Source organism: Alosa pseudoharengus, unplaced genomic scaffold (genome assembly GCF_046254945.1).
Source record: "Alosa pseudoharengus isolate Yale_2024_CS ecotype anadromous, Long Island Sound unplaced genomic scaffold, YU_APseudo_1.1 YU_APseudo_1.1_scf_13, whole genome shotgun sequence".
Classification (NCBI taxonomy): domain Eukaryota; kingdom Metazoa; phylum Chordata; class Actinopteri; order Clupeiformes; family Clupeidae; genus Alosa; species Alosa pseudoharengus.
The window spans coordinates 21151386-21175664 of NW_027468598.1; the positions used below are offsets into that span (position 1 = coordinate 21151386).

The 24279-nt window shown below is 43.6% G+C and overlaps 4 protein-coding genes across 5 annotated transcripts; 2 read left to right on the top strand and 2 right to left on the bottom strand.

Annotated features, from left to right (window-relative positions):
• The first annotated feature begins 1669 nt into the window (after window positions 1-1669).
• mmp23bb (matrix metallopeptidase 23bb) lies at window positions 1670-7806 on the top strand. The gene is made up of 8 exons (XM_076282500.1): window positions 1670-2360; window positions 3282-3424; window positions 3978-4117; window positions 4291-4458; window positions 4632-4796; window positions 5643-5753; window positions 6221-6347; window positions 6524-7806. The coding sequence occupies exons 1-8, from the start codon at window positions 2268-2270 to the stop codon at window positions 6714-6716; spliced, it is 1140 nt and encodes a 379-aa protein (XP_076138615.1). The 5' UTR covers window positions 1670-2267; the 3' UTR covers window positions 6717-7806.
• A 1028-nt stretch (window positions 7807-8834) lies between these two features.
• On the bottom strand, window positions 8835-14563 carry pcyt1ab (phosphate cytidylyltransferase 1A, choline b). The gene is made up of 9 exons (XM_076282501.1): window positions 14370-14563; window positions 13310-13425; window positions 13102-13198; window positions 12672-12788; window positions 12268-12419; window positions 11969-12047; window positions 11593-11735; window positions 11226-11414; window positions 8835-10928 (listed from the first exon to the last, which is right to left on the bottom strand). The coding sequence occupies exons 2-9, from the start codon at window positions 13421-13423 to the stop codon at window positions 10713-10715; spliced, it is 1107 nt and encodes a 368-aa protein (XP_076138616.1). The 5' UTR covers window positions 13424-13425; window positions 14370-14563; the 3' UTR covers window positions 8835-10712.
• Window positions 14564-15052: 489 nt separating this feature from the next.
• serp1 (stress-associated endoplasmic reticulum protein 1) lies at window positions 15053-17283 on the bottom strand. Its single transcript, XM_076282505.1, has 3 exons — window positions 17095-17283; window positions 16518-16590; window positions 15053-15863 (listed from the first exon to the last, which is right to left on the bottom strand). Exons 1-3 carry the CDS (start codon window positions 17176-17178, stop codon window positions 15823-15825), a joined length of 198 nt encoding a protein of 65 aa, XP_076138620.1. The 5' UTR covers window positions 17179-17283; the 3' UTR covers window positions 15053-15822.
• A 355-nt stretch (window positions 17284-17638) lies between these two features.
• On the top strand, window positions 17639-24178 carry eif2a (eukaryotic translation initiation factor 2A). 2 transcript variants are annotated; one of them, XM_076282504.1, is made up of 14 exons: window positions 17639-17729; window positions 18140-18209; window positions 18332-18403; window positions 18480-18598; window positions 18784-18883; window positions 19211-19293; window positions 19383-19456; window positions 19559-19703; window positions 19859-19975; window positions 20098-20672; window positions 21119-21232; window positions 21452-21571; window positions 22435-22500; window positions 23686-24178. In XM_076282504.1, the coding sequence occupies exons 1-14, from the start codon at window positions 17702-17704 to the stop codon at window positions 23749-23751; spliced, it is 1749 nt and encodes a 582-aa protein (XP_076138619.1). In that variant the 5' UTR covers window positions 17639-17701; the 3' UTR covers window positions 23752-24178. The 2 variants fall into 2 exon arrangements, with proteins under 2 accessions (XP_076138619.1, XP_076138618.1); XM_076282503.1 differs by having other exon boundaries at window positions 17640-17729; window positions 21449-21571.
• The last annotated feature ends 101 nt before the right edge of the window (window positions 24179-24279 follow it).

Sequence of the window (24279 nt, forward strand, 5' to 3'; positions counted from 1 at the left end):
GTGTGTGTCATGGAGATGGCAAAAATATGTGTCTTTGTATGGAAGAAGTTGATGTATTAGAATTAATGTTTACTTATGTCAGCCCTTGCAGGCTGGGTTAGCAAGTTTTTGTAGTCGTTTGTGTGTGTGTAGGATTCCTAGCACATTCCATCTCTGAGAGACCGAGTAAACTGAGGTCATTGGATGATTAGACTAGCCCACTGAAAGGAGAGACAGCCAGACTGACGGATAGACTGATGGCTAATTAAACTCTCGTTCCTCAAAGGCCGTGAAAGAGGATCTCCTGTCCCGCTTATTCTTCTCTTGATCCCTCCTTCCGCCCCTCTTTCCTTTTGCTCTCGGCTCTTTCCCAGGGTGACTGACAGCGAAGGGTCAAGCGGCCTCCAGTTCCGCAGTCACCTGGAGTTCAGCCAAGTGCCGGGCATGCTGCCAAGTTCAAAATGAGGGGCGGAAGTTATGAGGCTACTATTCAGGTGCCCTTCACTAAAATCTCTGTCTACGCACAGGTTCGGGGGAATTTCTTGCTCTTTTATTCACAGAGTGCACCCCAAAGTACGAGGACAAGGGCGCGCAATGTGTAGCATATTGTCAGTTGTGGATAAAGAGTAAGGTAATGCCTTTTCTTTTTGGTAGCTGTGTTAAGAATTGTGTTATTAAATAGGATGTGTGTTCAGATTTTATCTGTCTATATGGAAAACGATTGTTTCTTGTCTCCAATCCCGTGTGTCGCACTCAACAGATAGCCTACCCTGTGTCATCGCTATCTAGGGAGGAGGAGGCAGACAGTATTCATGCCCTGGCTGGCGCTCAAGGACAAGGACTCTTTGTTGGCTGCTTTGTACCTCATTTGAGGTAATGATTTCCCCCGGTTGCCAATACTTGACTCGCCGTGATAACCAACGGAGTTCTGGTGTAGGAGCCAGCACGCTTGTTTGTCAGCCCTCCTGAGGTCGTTGAGAATGATGGGGGGGCAGTGAGAGACTGAGGGCTGTTTGGCCCGGTAGACCATATACAATGCCAAACGGGCCCCTTTGCCAAAAATTTCACCTCATTCTGCACAATGGATTTTTAATGAGAGCAGGCCCTGCATGCAAAATTTGTGGAGCTTTTAAAATGGCAGCGTGTGCGTTTTTCTCTGAGGTGGGCTGTTGAAACACACACTTGATGTGATGCATAACGCTCCCTCATTGAAACTGCATGGGCAGAATGATCCCATTTGCAAGAAGTTGCTACCAAGTGTCTGCAAAACAACCAATAACCTCTCCTGCACTTAACAAATTGGACCCCCTTATTTTGAAGTGTGTGAGACTTGCCCAAAGGGAAAAGGAGGGACGTGTTTTAACAGATGAGCTGATCAACCTGTGTGCTGGGGGGCAGAGGCACATCTGGAGCTGGGAAACTGGTGTGTTGATATCCTCGAGATGGCGCAGGCCTTGTGACCCTGCCATCTGGGGCAACAGGTAAGAAAAATAAAGAGCGCCATCCTCGATTTGTGAGGATTTTCTATTATATATATATAATTGAAAATGAAATGTTACAGGGTAGTGCAGGTTATATTTAGATTTATAAATGATGGTTTGGTGCAAATATTGTATCTAAATTTGCATTCGTTATTTCTTTTCAATCAGAGTAACAACGTTTTATTTGTCATTCTCCGTTGCGGGGCTGAATGGGGTGGAGTTGGGTCGGCGAGGTAGATGGTCTTTGTAAAGCGGTCTGGGCGGCGCTCCATGCATCACTTTCCCTTCACCCGCGGGAGCAGGACACCTGGTCCGTCTAGTGGTTGTGGATGAGGCGTATGAAACGAAAGTTTTGAGGAGACAGGGACAGGGTAGATCCTTGCAAGGAGGGGAAAAAAAGAGCGCATTCGAGAATGGAAGATTGCATGAAGCGCACAACTTTGCCGAAGCGAGGAAAACAGTGGTTCGGACGTCTCGTTTAAATGCTTAACTCAGCTGAACTCATTGGAGTTAAGATTCCAGACAGTGAGTACGCCAGCACCGTGCACCACACCGATTCCGAAGACAGCGTGGGACGGAGAAACGTTACTGCGTATTTGACTTTAAAATGAATGCCTTCGGAAACTTTATTATCCACCAGAATGTTCAAGTTTATTGAAGAAGACAGCTGCAGAGTTTTCTCCGTTTGTTCCGTTTTGAAAATATGATCCCTGATTTACCCCTTGAGAGCCAGCTGGAAATTCAATTCTAGTTCCAAAACTTACAATCACGGAATTCACAGGAAGTTTACGAGTTCATTTTTTGGAGATGAGTTGGACTTGTTTACGGCTGTTACCTCTGGCCATCTCACTGATGCTTCTGAGTGGAACTGGAGCCTTTCCACTGTGGAGAAGAGAGATGGTGAGTGGATTTGCACAACACTTCACTGCAAAATATCAATGAAGAGACGCCTGTGTCAAGGAACTGCACTATGAAAATGTCACATTATCTCTTGGACAAAAGTTACATGGCTAAGACTTTACATGTATTTGCTTGTTTCTTTGTCAGTATTTTGTGGGCAGTTTCAAGTAGGGCCATCTTTCACACGGTTTTTCCTCGACACAAATCTTCAGGGGGCTTGTCCAAGGTGGGCAGACGGGCACTGGTGTAGTAAAGGTGTTGAAGGTCATTGGGGGAGGGGACGAGGCTGTCCGTCCTTCTCCTCACATGTGGGCGACAGATATTTCAGGCCGGGGAGAGAGAGAGAGGGCGATAGACATGCATGAGGAAGGAAAATGGCACTGGAAGAGAGACAGAGAGAGAGGAAGAACCGCCGTGGGGATGGAGGAGTGTGGTCTACTCTGTCCCACATCTGTACTGTATTATACTGGTGATTTTTGGCGTTGCTTTCTTTCTACCCATTTGCCATGATGGGGGGGGGGGGGGTTACAGGCACTCCTTTTTCCTCCTTCTCTTGTCCCTGCCGGCTGTCTCATTGGCTTGGCTCTGCGGCATGCTGTCTACTTCAATATTGCCTTGTCTTAAATGCAGGTCATCGCACACATTTCTCATATTCTTTACTGTCTCCTGCGGTCACTCTTCAGTGCACCCTGCTGTGCTGGGAAGATCATCTTGTAAAAAAGAATGCCTGTCCAAATAAAAAGGATGGATTGCCCCCCACCCCTACTTTTGCTTTCTTCCTCCCTGCCCCCACCCCCACACACTTTTCTATTATTGCCCACCTCCCTCTAACCAATTCTCTCTCTCCATTACCCCCCCCCCCCACCCTACCCCTCTCCGTATCCCTCATCCACACCACCATGTTTGCTCCATCTCTTCCAGGAGGCTGTCGTCCGTTCGCCGCGCCCTTACGTCCAGGTGCCCTCACCGGTGGACGTGCATTCCCGGGTGGCTCTGGCCAGGTCCAAGCGCTACGCCATCAACCCCCTGGGCTACAAGTGGGAACACTTCAACCTTACCTACAAGTGAGAGAACCAAGGAGAGAGACAGAAGGATGGAGGAGGTGGTGCGGGTGGTGGGGCGGGGGTTGTGGGGTGTGCAGACGTGCAGGGGTTGGGGTGGAGGAAGGACAAAGGGGAGAGAAAGGGCTGTGGGTTTAGGGTCTAGGTGTAGGTGGGGTGGGACGGTGGTGCTGTGAGAAAAGTGAGAGATGTGAAAGGATGGGTAATTAGAGAGAGGACGGCAATGTTGTCCACAGATGGATGAGAACAGGAAATGGAAGTTGAGGGGGGAAAAGGGGGGAAAAGCAGGAGAAAGAAAAGAGAAATAAATGAGGGCACTTGAGCCGAGTGCTATTTCGAGAAAGAGCTTGAACTCGGAGACTGCTGGGAGGTGGCCGGAGATGTGCTTAATTGATAGCAGACTGCCACGCAGGAATATAAGTTTATTTGAAAAGGAATGTGTGAAGAGAGAGAGAGAGAGAGAGATGGAGAGAGAGAATAGAGGGAGCATTGGGAGGAGACAATTTCTTGTTACTTAACCCTGAAGGATAATTGAGATTTCTGTGCTGTCAATAAGGATTACGAAGTTTCCTAATACGCTGAACAAAGATGACACACGTAAAGCCATCAGCATCGCTTTCACTAAGTGGAGTGACGTGTCCCCCCTCTCCTTCACCGAAATCACCAACCCCAACAAGAGCGCTGACATCGTCATTGGTGAGCTATCAGACGAGAGCGTCACAACATGAAACAATGCACTTAGCGGAAATTAAAATGTAGTGAATTTTTTTGGCTGGAAATGTGGGAAACCCGGCCAGCTGGACAGCTTTACTATCACTATCCCTGTGTGTGTGTGTGTGTGTGTGTGTGTGTGTGTGTGTGTGTGTCAGGTTTCTATACCTTCAATCACACGGACTGCTGGTGGTCTCCGCTGCACCCGTGTTTTGATGGTCTGAATGGGGAGTTGGCCCATGCCTTCTTGCCTCCACGTGGAGAGATCCACTTTGACAACCATGAGTTCTGGATCCTGGGAAAGTCCCGCTTCAGCTGGAAACAAGGTACAGGTTTAAGATCTGTAATTCTCTTGGTGTGTGTGTGTGTGTGTGTGTGTGTGTGTGTGTGTGTGTGTGTGACATTAGAGAGAGAGAGTGTATTGTTTCAGATTTGCATGTTGGATCACCAGTGGATTCCCCTCTCTGCCTCTGTCTCTCCCCTCTGGGTCTTGGCTCAGGTGTGTGGCTCAATGACCTGGTCCAGGTGGCGGCCCACGAGATCGGCCATGCCCTGGGCCTGTGGCACTCGCAAGACCCGCAGGCCCTCATGCACCCCAACGCCACCTACACCGGCCAGAGGAACATCGCGCAGGACGACATCTGGGGGATCCAGAGACTCTACGGTCAGTAACTCAGCAGCAGACAGCCCGAGGGCATAACAACATAAGATATAGGACGGAATTCCTCGTTTTTTCCATGGAGCTTATCGAATATCGTTTTTATTTTGGACATTTTCCATTCTGCTTCCCCTATAAACATGAGATAAAAGCAGCCACTCGCTACCTTGTTATTGCAGTGTATCAGTGCTCCCTCATGGTTGCGTGTCCAGATCTGCCAGACTAGGAAGTTGCCTCAGAGGCTTGTATTTAGAGTCTAGATACGTGGCACTAGCATTACCTCAGCTCACACACAACCACCTCCTTTACTCCAGGAGTGCTCATTTGTGCATGCTTCAAGTGATGCATACATACACTGCCGTTCCACAGTTTAGGGTGACTTTTCCAAATTCCACTCCATTAAAATTTCCATTCTACTCCGTTATAGACAGAATACCAGCTGAGATCAGGGCAGCAGTTTTCAGATTACATTATGTGCTGACATAATTGCAAAAGGGTTCTCCCATGTTTTCTCAGTTAGCCTTTTAAAATGATAGCAGATTAGTAAACAGAATGTTGGATGAATGGTTTCTGATAATGGGCAGTGTATATTGCATTAAAGATCAGCCATTTCTTTCTACAACAGTCATTTACAACATTAATGATGAAAACAAGTGACTCCAAACTTTTGAACGGTAGTGTATATTTGAAACAAAACAAATAATTGGTTTGTATTCTGTAGACCTGTGTATTTGAGTATTTATCTGTGTGTTTGTGTGTGTGTGTGTGTGTGTGTGTGTGTGTGTGTGTGTGTGTGTGTGTGTGTGTGTGTGTGTGTGTGTGTGTGTGTGTGTGTGTGTGTGTGTGTGTCAGGCTGCCAAGACAAACGTCGTGTCTGTGAGCCTTGGGCGAGGTTGGGCTTTTGTGAAAGACGAAGGAGCTTCATGAAGAAGCACTGTCCTCAGCGCTGTGACCTTTGCTATGGTAAAGAAACTCCTTTTGTTCGATAACTTATTGATATTAAGTTATTGATCAATCTTGCTAGCATAATAAGCCACATTCGGTGATAACTCACCATCTGATCATTTCATCACACTCAGTGATGTTTACCACTACAAACAAAATATGTCCTGATACACATCCGCCTCACATGTCTCTGAATAAGAACCCCCCCCCCCCCCAAAAAAAAAAAAAAAAAAACACAGCACGCTTATGGCGGGATGTGTTTAGACTACACTGCATGCCTCTAAAATAACAGTACCCACTGACACAGCAATTGACTGAGAGGGTTTATCCTGGCGAGTATTTATCCACTGGCTCCATTCCAAATCAGACCCAGTTCACTTTCCCATTCAGTGCCCTTCTTATCTGGCAAACAACATGACAAATTAAGGGTGGACAATTTGTTCTTTGCTGTTGTCCTGACTTCTTCTCTTATTCTTGTTTTTCAGAGCCTCTGGATGCCATCAGCACACCCACTCCACCCCCTGCCAACGTCAAGGTGAAGATGGTGCCCCGTGGAAAAGTGGTTGGCTTCCGCTGTGGGACGAAAAGTGCCAAGGTGCCACCGAAAGTCAGGTAACAAATTCATGACATGTTGATGGGATTCAGGGTATTCTGTTTTTAAGTAATATCTGTTATTGAAGGCTAAAATAAGGGGTTTTGCAAAGCAAGGTGAAAAGGATGATTGTTATCTTTAGCTTTTGTTTATATTTTATATAATGATCTGTCCTCTCTGTCTGTCCTTGGTGTAGCTGGTATAAAGATGGGGAGCAGCTCGTCACCTCAATCCCAGGCTATATAGTCATGAAGGACCGCGACCTGCGCATCGTTGCCAACGAGTTCAATGAGGGCACCTACACCTGTCGCGTCCATCGTCGTGGCAACGTGGTCTCAGCCAACTCTTGGGCTATCCGTCTGAAGCCAGAGCGCTCCTCCAACAGCTGATGGAGTCCCGCTTGGGTCCAAAAAAGGCACAGTAAAGGGGGAAGTAAATCCAGTAGTCATGCCCCCATCTGCTGAACCTTTGCCTGACATGAAGAGCTTTTTTGCTACTTCAGTTCTGTGGTCTGAAGTCTGTCACCACATCTCAGCAGCAGTTTATCTCATCAGTGAGAAACTTGTGGTCGTCCATGAATATCAACTCCCATGGGTTTTCAGTAGGAATGATATGGTCAGGAAGCTTGACTTCTGCTGATGTCAGGAGTCTACTTTATTTTTTAAAAGACTAACAAACCATGGACCGTCTTATGTAGTTGTGTGAATGGCATCTGTAATTTCTATCAGAGAACCTTCTCTCTGCATGGTATACTCATAGTGAAAATACACAAGGAGAGCTGAGGAATGCCGTTCCTGTTTTTTCCATTATTGATTTGTATGTTCCACTAACCCCCTCATGGTTCAGCATTCTGCTGATATCTGAAACTCTGATGTCTGAAGTCTCTTCTAAACTGCAAGACAAACATAAATGACTACATCCTGAGCACAAGTCAGTCATGTTAGGGCTTTAGATCAACCTAGGTCTTCAATGTAAATGCTAATACAGTGCCATTCAGACTGAGAAACAAAGCAATTATGGAAAAAGCTTATCCCTCTTTTCCATACACATGGGCATTCATGTTGTATTAGGGATTATTTTGATGTGTTTGATTATATACCTATGTACAGATGTGGGCCTGTATTGTTCTGTATGTGTACGCTGAAATGCACAGTAGATTATCTGAAGAAATGTGACATAATTGGAAAAAGGGCTAACTTTGTTATAGGCTAGTTTATTCTCTGTTGTTACAAGTATGATGTGTTGAGATGTGTTTATTGTTAGAGAAGAGATACACGCATGTAGAAGAATAGCAATTAAGGTATATTTGTTTCAGTGAATTGTTGGCTTGCATATGTTAACTGATCAAGAACATCACAGCCAGTTGTGCAAATGTATGTCCTAGGTATAGTCTGACTGGATTCGCAGTGACAAAATTCTTACTACTTATACACAGGAAAGAAATCTGAACAACTGAAATCAATAATAAAACATTTATTACATTGACCGATCTTATCCTTTAATCCTTAAGTTCCACAGTTCATAAAAGCAACTGCTAGTGTCAATGGAAGACTGAATTCTAAAGGCGGCACACAGGACAGAAATGTTTAGATACACTTTGAATAACTTCTGAAGCTGTGCAGACTAGAGACTAGTTTACATTTTCAGTTACAGTGTTTGGATAGGTGATGTCCTCAAGATGACTAATAGTCCCTTGACTCGTTATGAGCTCAAACTACATCAGAGAAGTTGGGCAGACTTGCCCCTTCCACCAAAGTTCATTTTTAGTGCTTCTGGGGAACAGAATGGAAAAATTCATATCTGATGAAGTAAGCACAGTAACATTCCTAGCACCTCCAAGAGGACCATAGTACCGCAGCCCTTCAAAACTCCTATTTTGGTGTCTCCTGTTAGCCCCACTGACCTACTGTAGATCGGTGTATAGCACATACATAGGGCAGCATATAGTGTTTCCGGAATGTAGCTTTAAGGTGAGCTACTGGCACATGGAGATGAACGTGGGGTGGAGTGGGGCCATGGAGAATGCTGGTGGTCACGTGATGACGCTCGCGAGACGTCTGGCTGGGGCTTGGACTGAGAGAGGGCACAAGGGTTCAGGCACACAATACTCAGATGCACACACAAGTGCCAAGAGAGCTTAGGGTATCACAAAAAAACTCCCTCCCCACCCCCACTCACACACAACCTACATGATCGCCGTGCTAGTTCTGGCAATTTTGTTTTTGGCTGCAAGTGCAAGTGCACACGCTTCTTGATTAACACTGTCTCTGGCAGGGCCGGGGCATTGTAAACAGTGGTTTGGAAATGGGTCCCTACAGGCCCTGGAAAGGTGCCACCACACTGCTGAGAGCTTAACAGTGTCTGCTGGTGCCTGGCTTGGGAATGCAGCCGTGCTCACACGGACGGACAGACAGACAGACAGACAGACAGCGATTCCACTGCAGACTGGAACGAGAGAGGGAGGGAGGGAGGGAGGGAAGAAGAGAGAGAGAGCACACTGCAGGGAAAGAGAGAAAGAGCACTGCCATGCATCTCAACGTTCAACCCATGAAATTACATTCTTTTATTATTTATGAACTAAAAATGCAAAAAAGATGATCATGAATGCATAGACTTGTTGATCAATAAAAAATAATGGTCAGGAGAGGACTTTTATTTTATTTTTTTAAAAGGCTTCCTGACCCACAACCGCAGGCTAAAACATTTGGTGATGCAGGGAAGTACAGGAAGGGAGGCAAAAAGATAAAAGAGTATTGAGGCTTTCGCTTTAAGAGCTTTAAAAAAAGAGAGAGAGCAAGGGAGGAAGGGACAGAGAGAAAGAGAGAGAGCACCTTATAGATAACGGGGAGTAACCGATAATGGAGCACACTCTCTCTCTTTCCCTCTCTCTTTTTCGGCCACGGCGATAAGTTAGTGCTTCACTGCACTGCCGTGTCTCCCAGCGGGGAGCAGAGGACCAGCATTCCACGACTCCATGTAGGGAGAAAAAAAACAGTCTCACTGAGGCCTGTCTGCCTTACACAGCTCCTCGTACCCCCCCCCCCCCCCAAAAAAAAAAAAAAAAAAAACCTGCATGCCCCAGTCCTCACTCTCTCTGCCTTACTCGGTCCCCAAACCCTAGTTAGTTCCTGCCACCCAAAAGGGGTGGGGGATTCTCTTCCCCACTGCGAGTGTCTGGAATGAGACCCCTGCCTTTGTTCAGGAAAGAAGGCATTCAGACGACAGGACGAGGTGATGGTGCATTTCAGTGTGTAAAACGTGAGTGTAATATCCCCTGACCCCCAACCCCCTTCCTCCTCTCACCCCACCTTGTGGACCGTGCCACTACAACATGTGCGGCGCGTGCTCGGAGTCCCACTGGAACGAAGTAAAAACAAAAACTGGTGAGAGCTGCTAACATCCTCCTGATTTCAAGCGACCATAAAAAGAACAGTGGTTGCCATGAACAAAACATTCACACAGAGGTAAAACAAAACAAATGTGCCCAACAGTGACCTATTAACAGGTGTAGTAGTACAACAAAAGAAAGGGGATGGGGTGGGGGGGGTAAAACACACTACTAAAATTATTTTCAGTGTGCTCACGGAAATGTAATACGTTTTGGGTGAGAGAAAGAAAGAAAACAAGAAGGCTGTGGAGTTGCCCCCGACACTTTGCTGCAGTGAAAACAATCAGTGTCTATCGCTCTCGATTTCACTGTGTTGTGGTCTTGCCAATGGGCCTTGGCAAATGGGGTACAGAGTCTGTCAGGCGTGGCCGACAACTGAGTCGGAGGGATTATAAAAGGAATTATGTGTTTGTGTGTGTGTGAAAGTGAGAGAGTGTGTGAGAGAGAGAGGGAGTGTGTGTGTGTGTGTGGTTGCAACAGGGTTGGGCAAAAGAGGACAAAAAAAAGCCCTGTAATGACTGAATTCTTCACTAGAGGGCCCCCTCAGACTTTTGACGAGAACAGGGCCGCTCCATATCACTCCTACACCTTGTGCTTGGAATGTTCAGGGGAAAAAAGAGTCACAAAGACTCAAAGGCCCACAAGACGTTGAACACCCCCGTCTCCTAAAACAGTTCACAGTTCACCTCTGCACACAATTCCACCAGCCAGGTGGGTGAAGGGAAGACAGGACAGAGGACTGAAACTGATAAGAATTAAGGAAAACAGATTTTGGAAAAGCACTTTTTTCCCTTTTGCGCTCGTCTGTGGCTCAAAGCTGAGGTGTGTGTGTGTGTGTGTGTGTGTGTGTGTATGCGTGCGATTGCGGGTGAACTTCAACAGGGACGGAGGGTTGAGATCGCCTTGATAGAGGGAAGCCGACGAAGGGATTGGAGAGAGGGAGTAAGTGAGAGGAAGGGAGAGGAAGAGAGGCATCGGTCGGCAGTCGGCGGTCGGTTCAATCCTCGTCGTCCTCGTCCTCGCTGATGCTCTGCAGGCTGCTGCTGTAGAGGGGGGGCGAGCAGGACGAGGGGGGCGTCTTGGTGAAGAAGGGCAGGCGGAAAGTGGGCGAGGGCGAGCGCTCGCTCTCCTCCCGCGTCGGACTGCTGCTGGGGCTCTGCCTGGGGCTGATGGCCTGCAGCATCCGGCCCTTTCCCTCCTTCAACATGTGCTTCTGATCACAGACAACCACACAGGGGAAGGCGGGGGACAGAGAGGTAGAGAGAGAGAGAGAGAGAGAGAGAGAGAGAGAGAGAGAGAGAGAGAGAGAGAGAGAGAGAGAGAGAGAGGGCAAATATTATGTCAAAAAATGTATCTGCATAAACATTCTACTGGCCATCACACCCTACCAAACCCTCTGAGAATTCAGCCTTGTATTGTGACATCATAGATGCTGACACCTACCCTCATGACAACACCCCCCCCACCCCCACACCCACACCTTTTCATCTTCCCTCACCCCACTGCTCACCAGTGCCCCCTCTGGGCCAAACATCTGCAGGAAGTTGCCGATGAACTCGCGGGACTTCTCCTCCCACTTCTGGATGAGGTCGATGCTCTTCTCCTCCACCTTCTGCACAAACTCCTTGGAACGCTCTTCCACATCCCGCACCTTCTGCTTCACCTTGTCCACGCGCTCCTGCAGGTGGTATTTCTTCTCCTGGACACAAGGGAAAGGTCAAAGGTCAACTTTGTCTGTTTGAGCCAGTAGCTACAGTCAAACGGCAGTGATCCATTAACCAATGTGTACCACTGATAAGTGAAAGACAAACAGACAGTAGATTTGAGCAGGTAATAAAAAGTCTAAAAAGTAGAACTCCCGCCATACAAGAACATACATTGATGAAGCTGACGTTGAGCTCCTTGGCGGTGTAGCCTCTCTGCAAGTTGCGCCGTACATATACGTCGTAGTCCCGGACGATGCGTGTGATGATGTCCGAGGTGGAGATGCCTTCAGTTCGCTGTGTGGGAGCAAACATGCCTGGGAAGAGAGGAGGAAAATATATACAGTATAAATATATATATATATATATATATAAATATAATATATTTTAAGTATTTGTAGCATCAGTCTTCCTGAGTGCTGAACGCAGATGACTGTTACCATTGAAGTACAGTCTTCATTCAGAGAGTTAGTGCTGTACAGCCATGCATTACAACAAGAGTTTTCTTCAACAGAATTAGGGTGCTCGGAATTACCATAGCATCACTTACCCGCCTCCTTGATGTGTTTGTACACATCATCACTCCCTGCAGACGAGTAAGGGATGTCATCGTGGGCGACAAAGTCAATCTGAGAAAAGCCAATAAGGAAACAGAAGATTTACGCACTCTCTTGATATATTTTACACACACACACACACACACACACACACACACACACACACACACACACACACACACACACACACACACACTTAACATCCAACTAGATTACCTTCTTCCACTCCGCTTCCTTTTTCAATCACACTCTTTTTTCCTCCCCCTCCTTCGATCTTGTGTAAATGACTCACCCTGTGCTCTGCCAGGAAGTCGGGCGTGAGCGTCCAGGGTGCGTCACGCACTACCTCGTCAACGTAGCGGCAATGGCTGATTGCGTCATATCGCTCATCCTCGTTCATTACCGTGAAGCCCTTAAACTTGTGCGTGAGGTCATCGCTGCACACTACAAGAGAACAATTACAAGATTAGCTCATTTCACAAGATGTCGCCACTGTGTAAACTAACTTCCTCTGGAACAACACATTCCACAGGAAAGACAGAAATAGGAAGATGTTTCACCCTGCCAATTATGGTATCATTAATATCAATGAGGCCTGAAATGGGCTTGCTGAACTGGCTTCAGTACAACTTTGTACAACTTTGAAGAACTTTGTGCGTGTGTGTGCGTGCGTACATAATGAGGTGCATCTCTCACCTCCTACAATGAGGTAGGTGTTGGGAAAGAGGCACTTGGCTTGCATCAGGGCCCTGGCATGCCCCGAATGGAACATGTCAAAAATGCCATCAGCGTACACTCTCACTGGCCGGTCCGCTGATAACAGCAAAGAGAGAACAAAAGACATCAGAGGAAGAGAGGCAAACTGAACGATAGAAAGAGGAAATAAAACAGAACGTTCCAGTCAGCAGTTTATGGTGTCATTTAGAGAAGCAGGAAAAACTGTGTGTTACAGTCATTTATATCACACCGTCATATAAAAAATTTGACAGCCAAATTGTCTAACAACAATGACAGCCAAAACAGTGCTTCTTTTGCACCTGAGAACAATATGTCACGTGGCTCTACATTCCAGTCAAACAAGGTGGACTTTGTTATGGCAACAAGAAAAAAGCAGAGTGATACTTACGAGGAGTTCCCTTCTGTGCCTCCTCCATAGTCACGCGTACATACCCACCGGTCACTTCTTCTAGCTCATCGGCAAAGGCCGCTGGCTCTGTCAAGCCCTTCGGAGTCACAGAAAGTAGGATGGCATCATTCCGACACACATCATGCACCTGCACTGTTCAACTTGAATGACCTATGCACACAAGCACAGGTGTTTATTGTTTGCTCACCGGCATGCGGCGTAGGGCCTTTGCTTTGCGCTCTCCATCCTCTGCCTCTCCGTTTGAGCCCTCCTCTCGCTTCCTCTTTCGTGAGAGCTGCTGACCTGAACTGTGGGCCTCCATGCCTGTAACAGATGATATTTGGAGCATTATGTAAGGAGGATGAAACCACAGCATTCTGAGAGCACTAGGTGGCGCTGATTTTCAAATGTTTTTCTTTCTTTCTGGCAGTCCACACGCTGGTTCATACCGATGGAGATTCGCTATAAAACGTAACTTAATTACACGATACTCCGTGACACAGCGACTAGTTGTTGGATGACTTTTTTTTTTTATTTGTTTGTGTCACGTGACACGTCTTGCCCCTGAATGACGTGGCAGTGGCGTGGAATGCGGCAGCTAAGGAGGGAGGGGGTGCACAGCTGCCTGCTTAAAGAGTTGCAGTGAGAGAACAATCACTATTTCATTCCACTCTCAATTCCAGATCAACTGCTACATTGTGTGCCTGACCTGAGGGGTGGCACGGTCAGAATCGTCTGAGATTAACCAACATGGGTAAAACGGGGGCGAAAGATTAACGTTGTATGATTCCATCGCATTCAAACTCGACCAATGTTGATTGAGACCACAAATAGCATAGGTGTGACAAGTTGCTACACCACACCCACCCTGAAGGCTGTTTGACTGTTTTACCACATCTGAATAGTTTAGATCATTAGTTAACTCAATCAATATCGATACAAATGGTCTTCAGCAACTAACACCGGCTTCGAAATAAATCTCACACATCAAACAGCAGATCCTCAACGTTACAGCTCACTAACTTATAACTTGACATCCATGAGAGCTACAGCTGACTGGAGTGTCAACAAAAACTTAGCCAAAAGAATTTTAAGATAGCTAACGAGTGGGTGCATTATGCACCCTAAACTTTCAACTGGCCAACACATAGTGATAATACTGGCATGTTCCATAATAATGGGTTTAATCTTACTTCAGAGTAACATAATGTGTCAACTGTACTATAACGTTACTCTTAGTAGCTAGCTTGCTAGCTTTTTTTACTTACCCAAAGACGCGCAGTTGAGTTAGATGGCTGACAAAGGAAAAAAATCTGCCCACAATTTTGACGTTCTTGTTATATGGTTCCACCTTTTCATGGGTTTAAGAGCAATTTTGCAATTGGCAAGTTTAATGAAAAGCGAGCATATGTTTGACATAAAGGCCATACGTTTGACAGCTCTTCATGAACTACAACTAACATTCTCTGAAGGAAGTGACGTAGTCGGCTCTTTGAACAATGAGGACGCGTTCGTCGTAGTGCAGTCCTGCGCAAATCATTGGTCGCCTGATTTGTAACGATACTTACTGGTTAGAAACATTTCCTATCATAAAGTGGATTATCACTGTACATGGCGTCTTATTCTTGCAGGAACTACTTTAAATGAAGACTCAATGGATTCTGCCACTAATTGGCAAATTCCGAATGTAGCTAAAGGTCGTCCATGTAATCTAAATCAAACCACATCCCTCGCTCTTTACTCATGCTCTTACAGTAACCCAGCCGTTTAGGTTGTTTCCCGTGTGCACTAAGAGTTTTAGGACACTGAAAATGTACTGAATCCACAGAGTGATGTGTGTATGTGGACATGTCTATTGGTAGTGGATATCTGATATAAACTTTGGTCTTATGTGATTTCATTTTCTTTATCACCTCTGTGACAGGTAGTGTAAAAGAAAACAACTCACGAGTTTAATTTACTTTTACATTTTTTTTTAATTTGTTTTGAAGACTTTATTGACAGCATATGTTTTTGCCTGTTGCCACACACAGTGTAGCTATAATTTCCTTCAGGAGTTTGCATAGACTTCTTTCATTTATTTTCATACCTAAATACACCAGCCATCACTTGATAGGTATTATACAAGCTGTAGAACCATAACACAGAAAGGTGCATAATGTTAGATGTTGCATGCTTGCAACAACATTCAACTTAGGGGAGTACCTTATCCTGATTCATAACTGTTTCTCCTGTCCTTTAATCTATACCACAGTTACAGCTGTCAAATGACATGGTCCCTAGAAAGGCACAACACTCTCTCATACAGTCCTTCTTTGAAAATAAAGAGGAGAATCTTGAGAAATTTCATTGAAGAATCACAAATGGATAAAAAAACACAAATTCAATCACGGTAAGTTTGCTTATACTCGGCCGTCTTGTTTTAAACATGTGATTTCACTCAACAGATTCAGCAGCAAAGTTGGTCCTGCAATGGAATGTCAAAATTCCCATAATGTATGGCTTCGGCAAGTATTTTCTTTTGAAGTAAGGTGACATGCCTCATTGAATTAGGGAGAGATAGCTATGGTTATCCATCTTGGCACTTAGAAAGAGGGTAAAAGAGATTAAATAATGTAAGATGGAATGGACGATTGATCTTCAGGCTTGCCAGAAGGGTGTAACCATCTTGGAAATGAGGAGGAATGCTGAGAGCTCAGAGTGTAATGGGGTCTCTTTACACTACATTCCCATCCTGATGCTTTGGATGATCTGGAAAATTGCTGTGGAAAAGAAGACACACTTTAGAGAAAGAGACCACAGCAAACATACTCTGTGCTCCTGTGAGCAAAAAGCCAATCTTGTCATAAAATATCTGCAATAATTAAAAATAGCAGACCTCTTTTTTTTTAGTATTTTGCCCATATAGTATAATGTATTTTATTCCTGACAGAGTATAATGTAATGTTACTATTGTATTATCTGAAAGAAAAAAAACTGCTTCTGCTTTACAACTATGGACAATATATCTGTTTTTGGCCAAATGCTCTAAAACAGTCTTTGATCAACTTTAAGATTGACGGTGCTCCCACACTTCACAGGACTGCCCACTAAATAGCCACGTATAACTGTTTACAAATTGAGCTAATCAAGCCTATTCTAGGATGAACAAAGGTCAAGGGTTAGAGGAAAGATAGATAGAAAAAGATGAACTTTGATCATTTCCACTGTCATACCGATCTGACCCGAGTATGCTAACGTTATATTCACCAACATCAGGTCATTTAATTACATAAACTGATGATTGTCATTGGTGTTCTGCCTATCCCAAATAAATGTATGAGCATAAACCGATGGAATAATTAATTTACAGTATTTCTTTTTCTTTTTTTTTTTTACTTAACTTCAAGCATTACTGTATAATTTTAGCGACTTACCTGATCCACAGACGACAAATATGAATAATGCAAGAAGCCATGGTCCTACTGCCACTTTTTCGTCTTGAGCCCTCTGTAAAAAAGAATAAACAAATCACATTTAAGGATAATATGAACAGAAAACGTCAGACTTAGGCACCTATGCAGAGCAACTAGGCTAGTTGTTAGCCTAACAATTTCACGTAGTGAGGTTATCTCTACCAAAGCCTTAAACATTTACATGATTTAAAAATAAAACTTACGACATACCATTTCCGACATAAAACGGATAATTGATTAAAGGTAAATTGCAAGTTGGGAACCATAGGCTACTTTAATTCGAGAGGCTGTGGAAAAAAGGATGTGATGCTGATTCGAACGTGAACGACAAACATTTACTGATTTTTGACGAACACCAAACCTAAAAGCATAAGAAATTAGGAATAAGCATTATTTCAGGTAACGTAGCAGCTAAGGCTATTTGTCGACGGTCGAAATTAAAGGTGTATTAATTGAACAGCTAACGTTAAGTTAACTCTAGCTGGCTAGTAGATAACGTTGACTACTCCACGTCGCTTTCGAAGATTTAAAGACTTACCGTAGATTTCACCACATTTCCTCTTTGCGTGATGTTTTTGCTGTGTTTTTCGTTGGCCATGCGTATTCTCTGTTTGGCGACCATATTGCAATGTTTATGTGGCGATCTTTTTGTGATCTGAAAGATGGCAATCCCGAATGACTTCTGAAGACTTGTTCTTCGATTGATGAAGTTCCCTCAGAGATGTCTACGTACACACTAACTCAGCTCCACCCACTTACTCGATTCCGTGGTCGTGGCGAATAGAGATGGCTTTTCAACCTATATGCTTTTAAATCCAGTTAAAAAAGAACTTACAACTTTAAACTTGTTATATGAGTATTAATTATACACATGTCTAATATATGTGGGGGAAAATCTATCTATAAGTTGTGTGAAAGACTGAACCTTTTCGTTTCAACACAATCCAAGGAGCCCGGTTTTAAAACAATTGTTTTATATTAAGATTAGTTGCATTTACCTAAACCTTAATCACTAAACCGTTTATAATTAATTTAATCAGTTTATTAAATGTACTCGTCAGCACTTATAATGCATACGTGTGCCTTTAGGATAGTCACGTGACTATTTACGTATTTCCTTTCCAGATGTCTTTTTCCGCTAAATCATGGCGCCTCCCTTACCTCTTCTCGCAGGTGCGTTCATTCATTTAGCAGTAAATACTGCTACAGCAGTCTCAAAGTGTATTGTCAAGCAGGTTTTCGTAAGGCTTTAGATCAGCACTAACATTGTTAAGTAATCTGACCGCGATATTACTATTGGAGACCCCAGTAATTTAATTGAGAGATTAGTCAATGGTCGTCAGATGGTGCAGTGAACATTAGCTAGCCCACAAATACAACACACAACCCATAGGTAACTAGCTAGCTCACATTTAAATATCATGACATTTTTAATTATGCATTTGGACCTTATTTGTCTGTTTTACAGCGTTTTATACGCAAACTATTAATAATGGTTGTTTCAAGGTGTCCGATGCACCATAGCAGTGTTCGGAATAGCTGGCCATGATAGCATGCTGTAACATTATGTTCCCCTCTTACAGTCCGTGGCTCGGACGGGACTACTTTGCTGCAAGGGCCGCCGAAATGTGCGGAGTATCCTGCTTTCCAGAGGTATATGTTCCAAGGTTCCCAAACTGTCCTTATTTCAGTGGCGGTTGTAGCAGTAGCCGCTGTCAGGATACATAGGGAGATGTGGCTGTTACTCAAGAGGTAACGTGGTTTCTGTTTTGCAGGGACGCTCGTTCATGTAAGTTCGTGACTTTCAGCAAAAATGGATCACTGTTCAGCTGGTGCAACAATGACAAGTAAGGCATATTAACATTTCACCAGGACTTGTTGGCTAGTGTTTAGAATGTTTTAAATCAGACATGTTCCTTGTAGGGTCAGTGTTGTGAAGACTTCAGATGGATCCTCTGTTCAGGATTTTGATCTACCCAAGGCATCATTTTTGGAGTTTTCTCCACAGAATAAAGTGCTTGCCACATGGCAACAATATACAAGTGAGTGTTTACAAAGCCAAATAATGCCCCAAACCATACCTTGCCTGTATGTATTTAAACACCAATATCAGGAACGAATTCAACAGTAGAGCAATTTTGAATATCAGATTCATTGAACTATTTCTATGTGTATGACAAGACTGACTTGACTGTGGAATAACATAAGGTCTTGCCTCTATTTTAAGAAACACAGGACAACCCACAGGGAGACCCTAACCTGCAATTATGGGACCTACAGACTGGGAAGTGCATCAAAGCTTTCTATCAGAAAAAACTGCAGGGATGGTGAGTTGTTTTATGGATTATATACTTATGAGTCCCATATGTGCCACTTTCAAGCTCATGAAACATCCCTGAGTATTAGGGAACAACAACAGAAGCCTACACTTGACATCCAGTATTTCATGTAATCCATGATTTCGTTTGTTGGAGTAAGTTGAATAATTTAAAGAACTGATAATGTTATGGTAACATGCATGTCACTTTTTAAAGATATTGTTTTGTTGCTGTTTTATTCTTCTTAATAATGCCATCATGAATTATGGCATCATGAATTTCACACATGAAGTTCCTAACGAAAAAATAAAGTTCTTTGAATTTGAATTGAATCAGGTGTCCAAGTTGGGCTGATGATGAGAGCATAGCAGTCAGAAATGTTAACAATGAGCTTCACTTCTTTGAAGAGAACAACTTTGGTAAGTGGTATCTCGTATTGTTTGTCATAACATGGCGAATCATATTTCCTCCTTTGTTGTCTTAATGTTATTTGTTATTTCCTTTGCAGAAACCATTGCCAACAAACTTCATTTACAGAAGGTTTCAGAATTTGCTTTGTCTCCAGGATGCAAGCCCAACAAAGTAAGTAGTCATTTATAATTGCTCCATTAATAATTTCTGCATAAAAAGTTATTCTTTTGTCTGTTTTCTTTAAGTGGTAAACATGGATTCATGCTTCTCTAGGTTGCTGTTTATGTCCCTGGGAGCAAGGGTGGTCCTTCTTTTGTTCGGCTTTACCAGTACCCAAACTTTGGAGGGCCAACCTCTGCTCTTGCAAATAAGAGTTTCTTTAAGGCAGATAGAGTGGTGATGCTCTGGAACAAAAAGGGTATGTCAGAGTCTTGTCTCTAGAGTTCTGTGAGGGTTTTGTGCATTTATTTGAACTAAAAAAAACATCTGTGTTGTTGTGTTGAATTGGCCTCTTTTCATGAAGAAAAAAGACTACGAATGGAGGCTTGAAACAATCTCCCTGTCTCTTCTTAGCATCTGCTCTTCTGGTGACTGCAAGTACAGAGGTGGATAAAACTGGAGCCTCCTACTACGGAGAGCAAACCCTACATTATTTGGCCACCAATGGAGAGAGTGCAGTGGTGCAACTACGTAAGAGTTTATTTCCCCGTCCTTTCCATTTTGTGATGATTTGGACTGTAGTTTAATTTGCAAGCATTGGTCATTGTGCAAACACTGTGACTGACTTCCATTTTGGTCTCTTCCTTGAGCAGCAAAGAATGGGCCTATCTATGACGTGGCGTGGAGTCCAAACTCTACTGAATTCTGTGCTGTGTATGGCTTCATGCCTGCCAAGGCCACAGTGTTCAACCTCAAGTGTGACCCGGTCTTCGATTTTGGCACGGGCCCTCGCAACGCGGTCTACTACAGCCCCCAGGCCCACATCCTGGTCCTAGCTGGCTTCGGAAACTTGCAGGGTCACATGGAGGTGTGGGACATCAAGAAGTACAAGCAGGTTTCCAAGCCACAGGCTGCCGACGCCACATTCTTCTCCTGGTGTCCCGACGGGGAACACATCGTCACTGCCACCTGCTCCCCGCGGCTGCGTGTGGGCAACGGCTACAAGATCTGGCACTACACTGGCACAGTACTTTACAAGGAGGACACAGCGGCTGGACAGGAGCTGTGGGAGGTGCAGTGGCAGCCCTTCCCAGCTGGGACTTTCCCAGAGAAGCCAATTAAGTACCAGGCCGCACCGAGTGAGTTGGGCAGCACAGAGGCCAAGCCGACTCAAGCCTACCGGCCGCCAGCCCTCCGTAACAAACCTGTAACTGCTTCCTCCAAACTGGTGAGTGTCAGCCAAAACAACGATTTGTGATTTTCTTTTGAAGTCACATTAGCACTTTTTCAGTGGCCAGTCTTACGAATACAGTGTTCAGTGAAGACGGTCAGACCAGAAGAAGAAGTTTTGTTTGCTAGAATCTCAGGTCATTCAATATTTATAAGTTAATGCAGAGGCAAACATGTTTATTTTGAGTTCAGCAATCTGTCATTACACATACATACATACATAAAGGTACATGCATACATGCATACATAAAGGTACATGCATGCATACATACATACATACATACATACATGCATACTTACAGGGACATGCATACAGGTACATACATACATGCATGCATGCATATGTGATGCCATGAAGCAGTATGAGATACAATACACACCACCATAGGTGCCACAGACACCACACATCAGTATATATGGGTGACTAATTATTTTCTCTATCAGCATGAGGAAGAGCCACCACAAAACATGAGGCCAGGTGCTGCAGGTGTGCAGCAAATGTCTAAATCAGCCCTAAAGAACCAGAAGAAACGAGAAGCTAAGAAAGCATCCAAGCAGGTACAGATTCCTCTCACCAGTATTGTTTTATGTAATGGCACAAACAGAATTTTACAGACGGAACAGGTTTGGAAAGAGATCATTTAAAGGAGAATTCCGGCCTTGAGAAATGGAGATCTATGTGAAAATTGGCCGGAATGCTCCTTCAAGCCAGAAAGGATCTCTTGCTGCAGTGATTCCGTGGGGTTTTCATCATCGTCTTTTGATTGTTTTCAGCAGGAGAAGGCTGATGTGCCACAAACGGAGCCTGAGCCCACTCCCACCCCAGCCAATCCGGCTCCTGCGTCTGTGTCCTCAGGGGACCCTGAGCTTGACAAGAAGATCAAAAATGTTAAAAAGGTGAGTAAATGCAACACAGTTGTATGATATATTTAGTAGGTGTGTATTTATGTGTAAGGATTGGCATTAATAATCGAACATTTACCAGATATGTAAACCTGATGGTTCAACACACTACTGTGGTGTTTAATTTTTTTTTTAATTATTAGTTGTTTCTCAATTCAATCACTGGCTTTTTCAGCTCGGGAATGCTTCTAGGCTATTAGTCAGAGACCTGAAACTGCACATAAGTTGGTTATAGCACCATTAAAGGAGAAATCCGGCCAATTTTTACATGGATCTTGATCGCTAGACGTCACTAAGTACTGTCGATAGGAAAAATAACGACCAAAATCGGTTCTACCGGACTGGAGTAGCTGCAGCTAATGGCCAGAACTCCCATTGTGCATCATCTAAATGTGCCTTTTTTGCCTCAACAGACTCAAAATGTCATTTAAAAAGTCCTTACATGACAAAACGATGCATTTTCTATTCATTTGCTGTGAAGAAACCGTTTGAATTCAAAGTTTGTAGGGACGTTTGGAAAAAAAATAGGCATCAAAACCTCTTTGCATACAGGTCAATGCATTTATGTCTGCATAGCTTGTGCAGACTATGAAAAGCATAATAATTGTTTTAGTTTCCCTCCCAAATGTGGTGGGGTGTTATTGCACTTAATACATGCACCAGATTGAAGAGCCTGGCTATTTCTGTAGTAATGGTGAAATAAAACATCCAAATGACACTGAATGATAATTCTGCCTTCACCAACTATATGATTTGATTGTTTGAAACAGATCCACAGTCCACAGTTACAGATCCACCATGTTGTCTCTGTTATGAATGTTTCCCTTGCTGAATTGTGTGGGTTTTTTTCTCTACAGAAATTGAAGGCAATAGAAGAATTAAAGGAACAACAAGCATCTGGTAAACCTCTACAGAAAAATCAGGTAAGAATTCAGTTACAGGGTTACCTGAAGAATTGACCATTGTGTATACAAGATATCTAGTGCAATTCACTATAGACAAAAAGACAAGGCAAGGCAGTTTTAATAGTATGGCACATTTTTGCCAGCAGTTGTGGTGAGGTGTATGCCGTTTAAAACCTTGATAAGACCAGTTTTAGTGCTGATTGCCACAGAAGGCATTAGTGATGTTAAGAAGGTGTTTAGTTTATTTAAAAGTTAGGGGTAAAAGGTAAAAACTTGCCACATGAGTATGAGTTGAGATTAAAGAGCATCACCGCCTTTATCAAGCTGTGTTCTTTACCTTTGTAACCGGTGGTTCCAGATGGTGAGTTATTTGTTAATGGGGAAGGATATGTTTGATCTGGTTATGTAGGGTCAAAGGTATGGTCAAGAATCTGTGTTGACCCTTGTATATGGCATGGCATGCAGTTAGGTGGAAAGTGTCAAGCAGTGCAGATCTCATCCAATTGTTTTCTGGATTATCCACATGCACATTCAGATCCCCTGATATGATAAGACAGTCAAACTCTAAGCAGGTAACGGACAACAGTTTGCCTAGCTCTTCAAGACAAGCTTTAGCTTACTGTTTTGGAGGCCTGTAGATAGTCAGCAACTACAAATGACAAATCTGACGGGAACACTAAATGATGGCACATAGGTATTCAAATGATGCAAAGTCACCAAATGTTGATTGTTTGCACTGATGAAAAAGATGCTTTGAATATTCCTCCATCTCTCTTATTTGTTCTGGTTGTAGGCCTACCCATAAAATTTAAATTTGGGGAAGCTTATTCTAGTAGTACTACTATTTGCATGATCCAATGATGTTTCCCTTACAAGTCAAAAAAACAAGTTCATGTGTACAGATGTGTAATTAAAAATGACTTGCTTGACCGAGATATGATATTCAGAAGCTCCAGCTTTAATGTATGTTCCTTCATAAATTGATGTAGAGCCCACAACTACTAAACTGAAAAGGGGAAACATTGAGTTAATATCAGTTGAGAATTCTGATAGAAAAAGCCTGACATCTGACATCGATACATGTTATGTTGATCTGTGAGTTTTGGGGAAACTTTGAGTTTAATGTGCTTCTGTGCTACCTCTTTATCCTTTTTGGCTTCTATGAAAAGGAATGTTCTGATAGTTTACCTTTTTTCCTCATAGATTGACAAAATGCAAAAGGAGGCCCAGCTGTTGAAGGAGCTAGAAGACCTTGAACTTGGATTGTGAATTATAGACGTTTATCGGACATAGGAATTTTAAGCACTTGTCATTTTGTCATGTCAACGATGAACAAATGTAAGGAATACACATTGCAGCTAACAACCTGTTGCCTTTAACATATTGAGGCCTATTTGCAAATTCATAAAACTTAAGGCATTATTGCTATGCAATGTTCTGTACAGGTGATAAGGGCAGTGATGTCTGTAATTTTTTTTTTGCAGTACTTTTTCTTATGGTTGAAACTGACAATGCTATACCCATTTGAAATATACTCAAACTTTTATTTTTAAAAACCTTGATGGCTATAATGAATTTCAATTTCCCTGAAAGTTTTTTTTTTTTTTTTTTCTGCCAATGTTGTTTAAGTTGGAAGTTGCCCTTGATTTGGGATGTGTTGCACCCACATACAAAAATAAATATTTTGAAATCCTGATGGTTTCTTTCTACTTCTGCTAATTTATTAGGTGAATTTGTCTAAACGGTATGAGAGTATGATGATAACAAGTTAGTATAACATAACCATTTTGTAGGAAG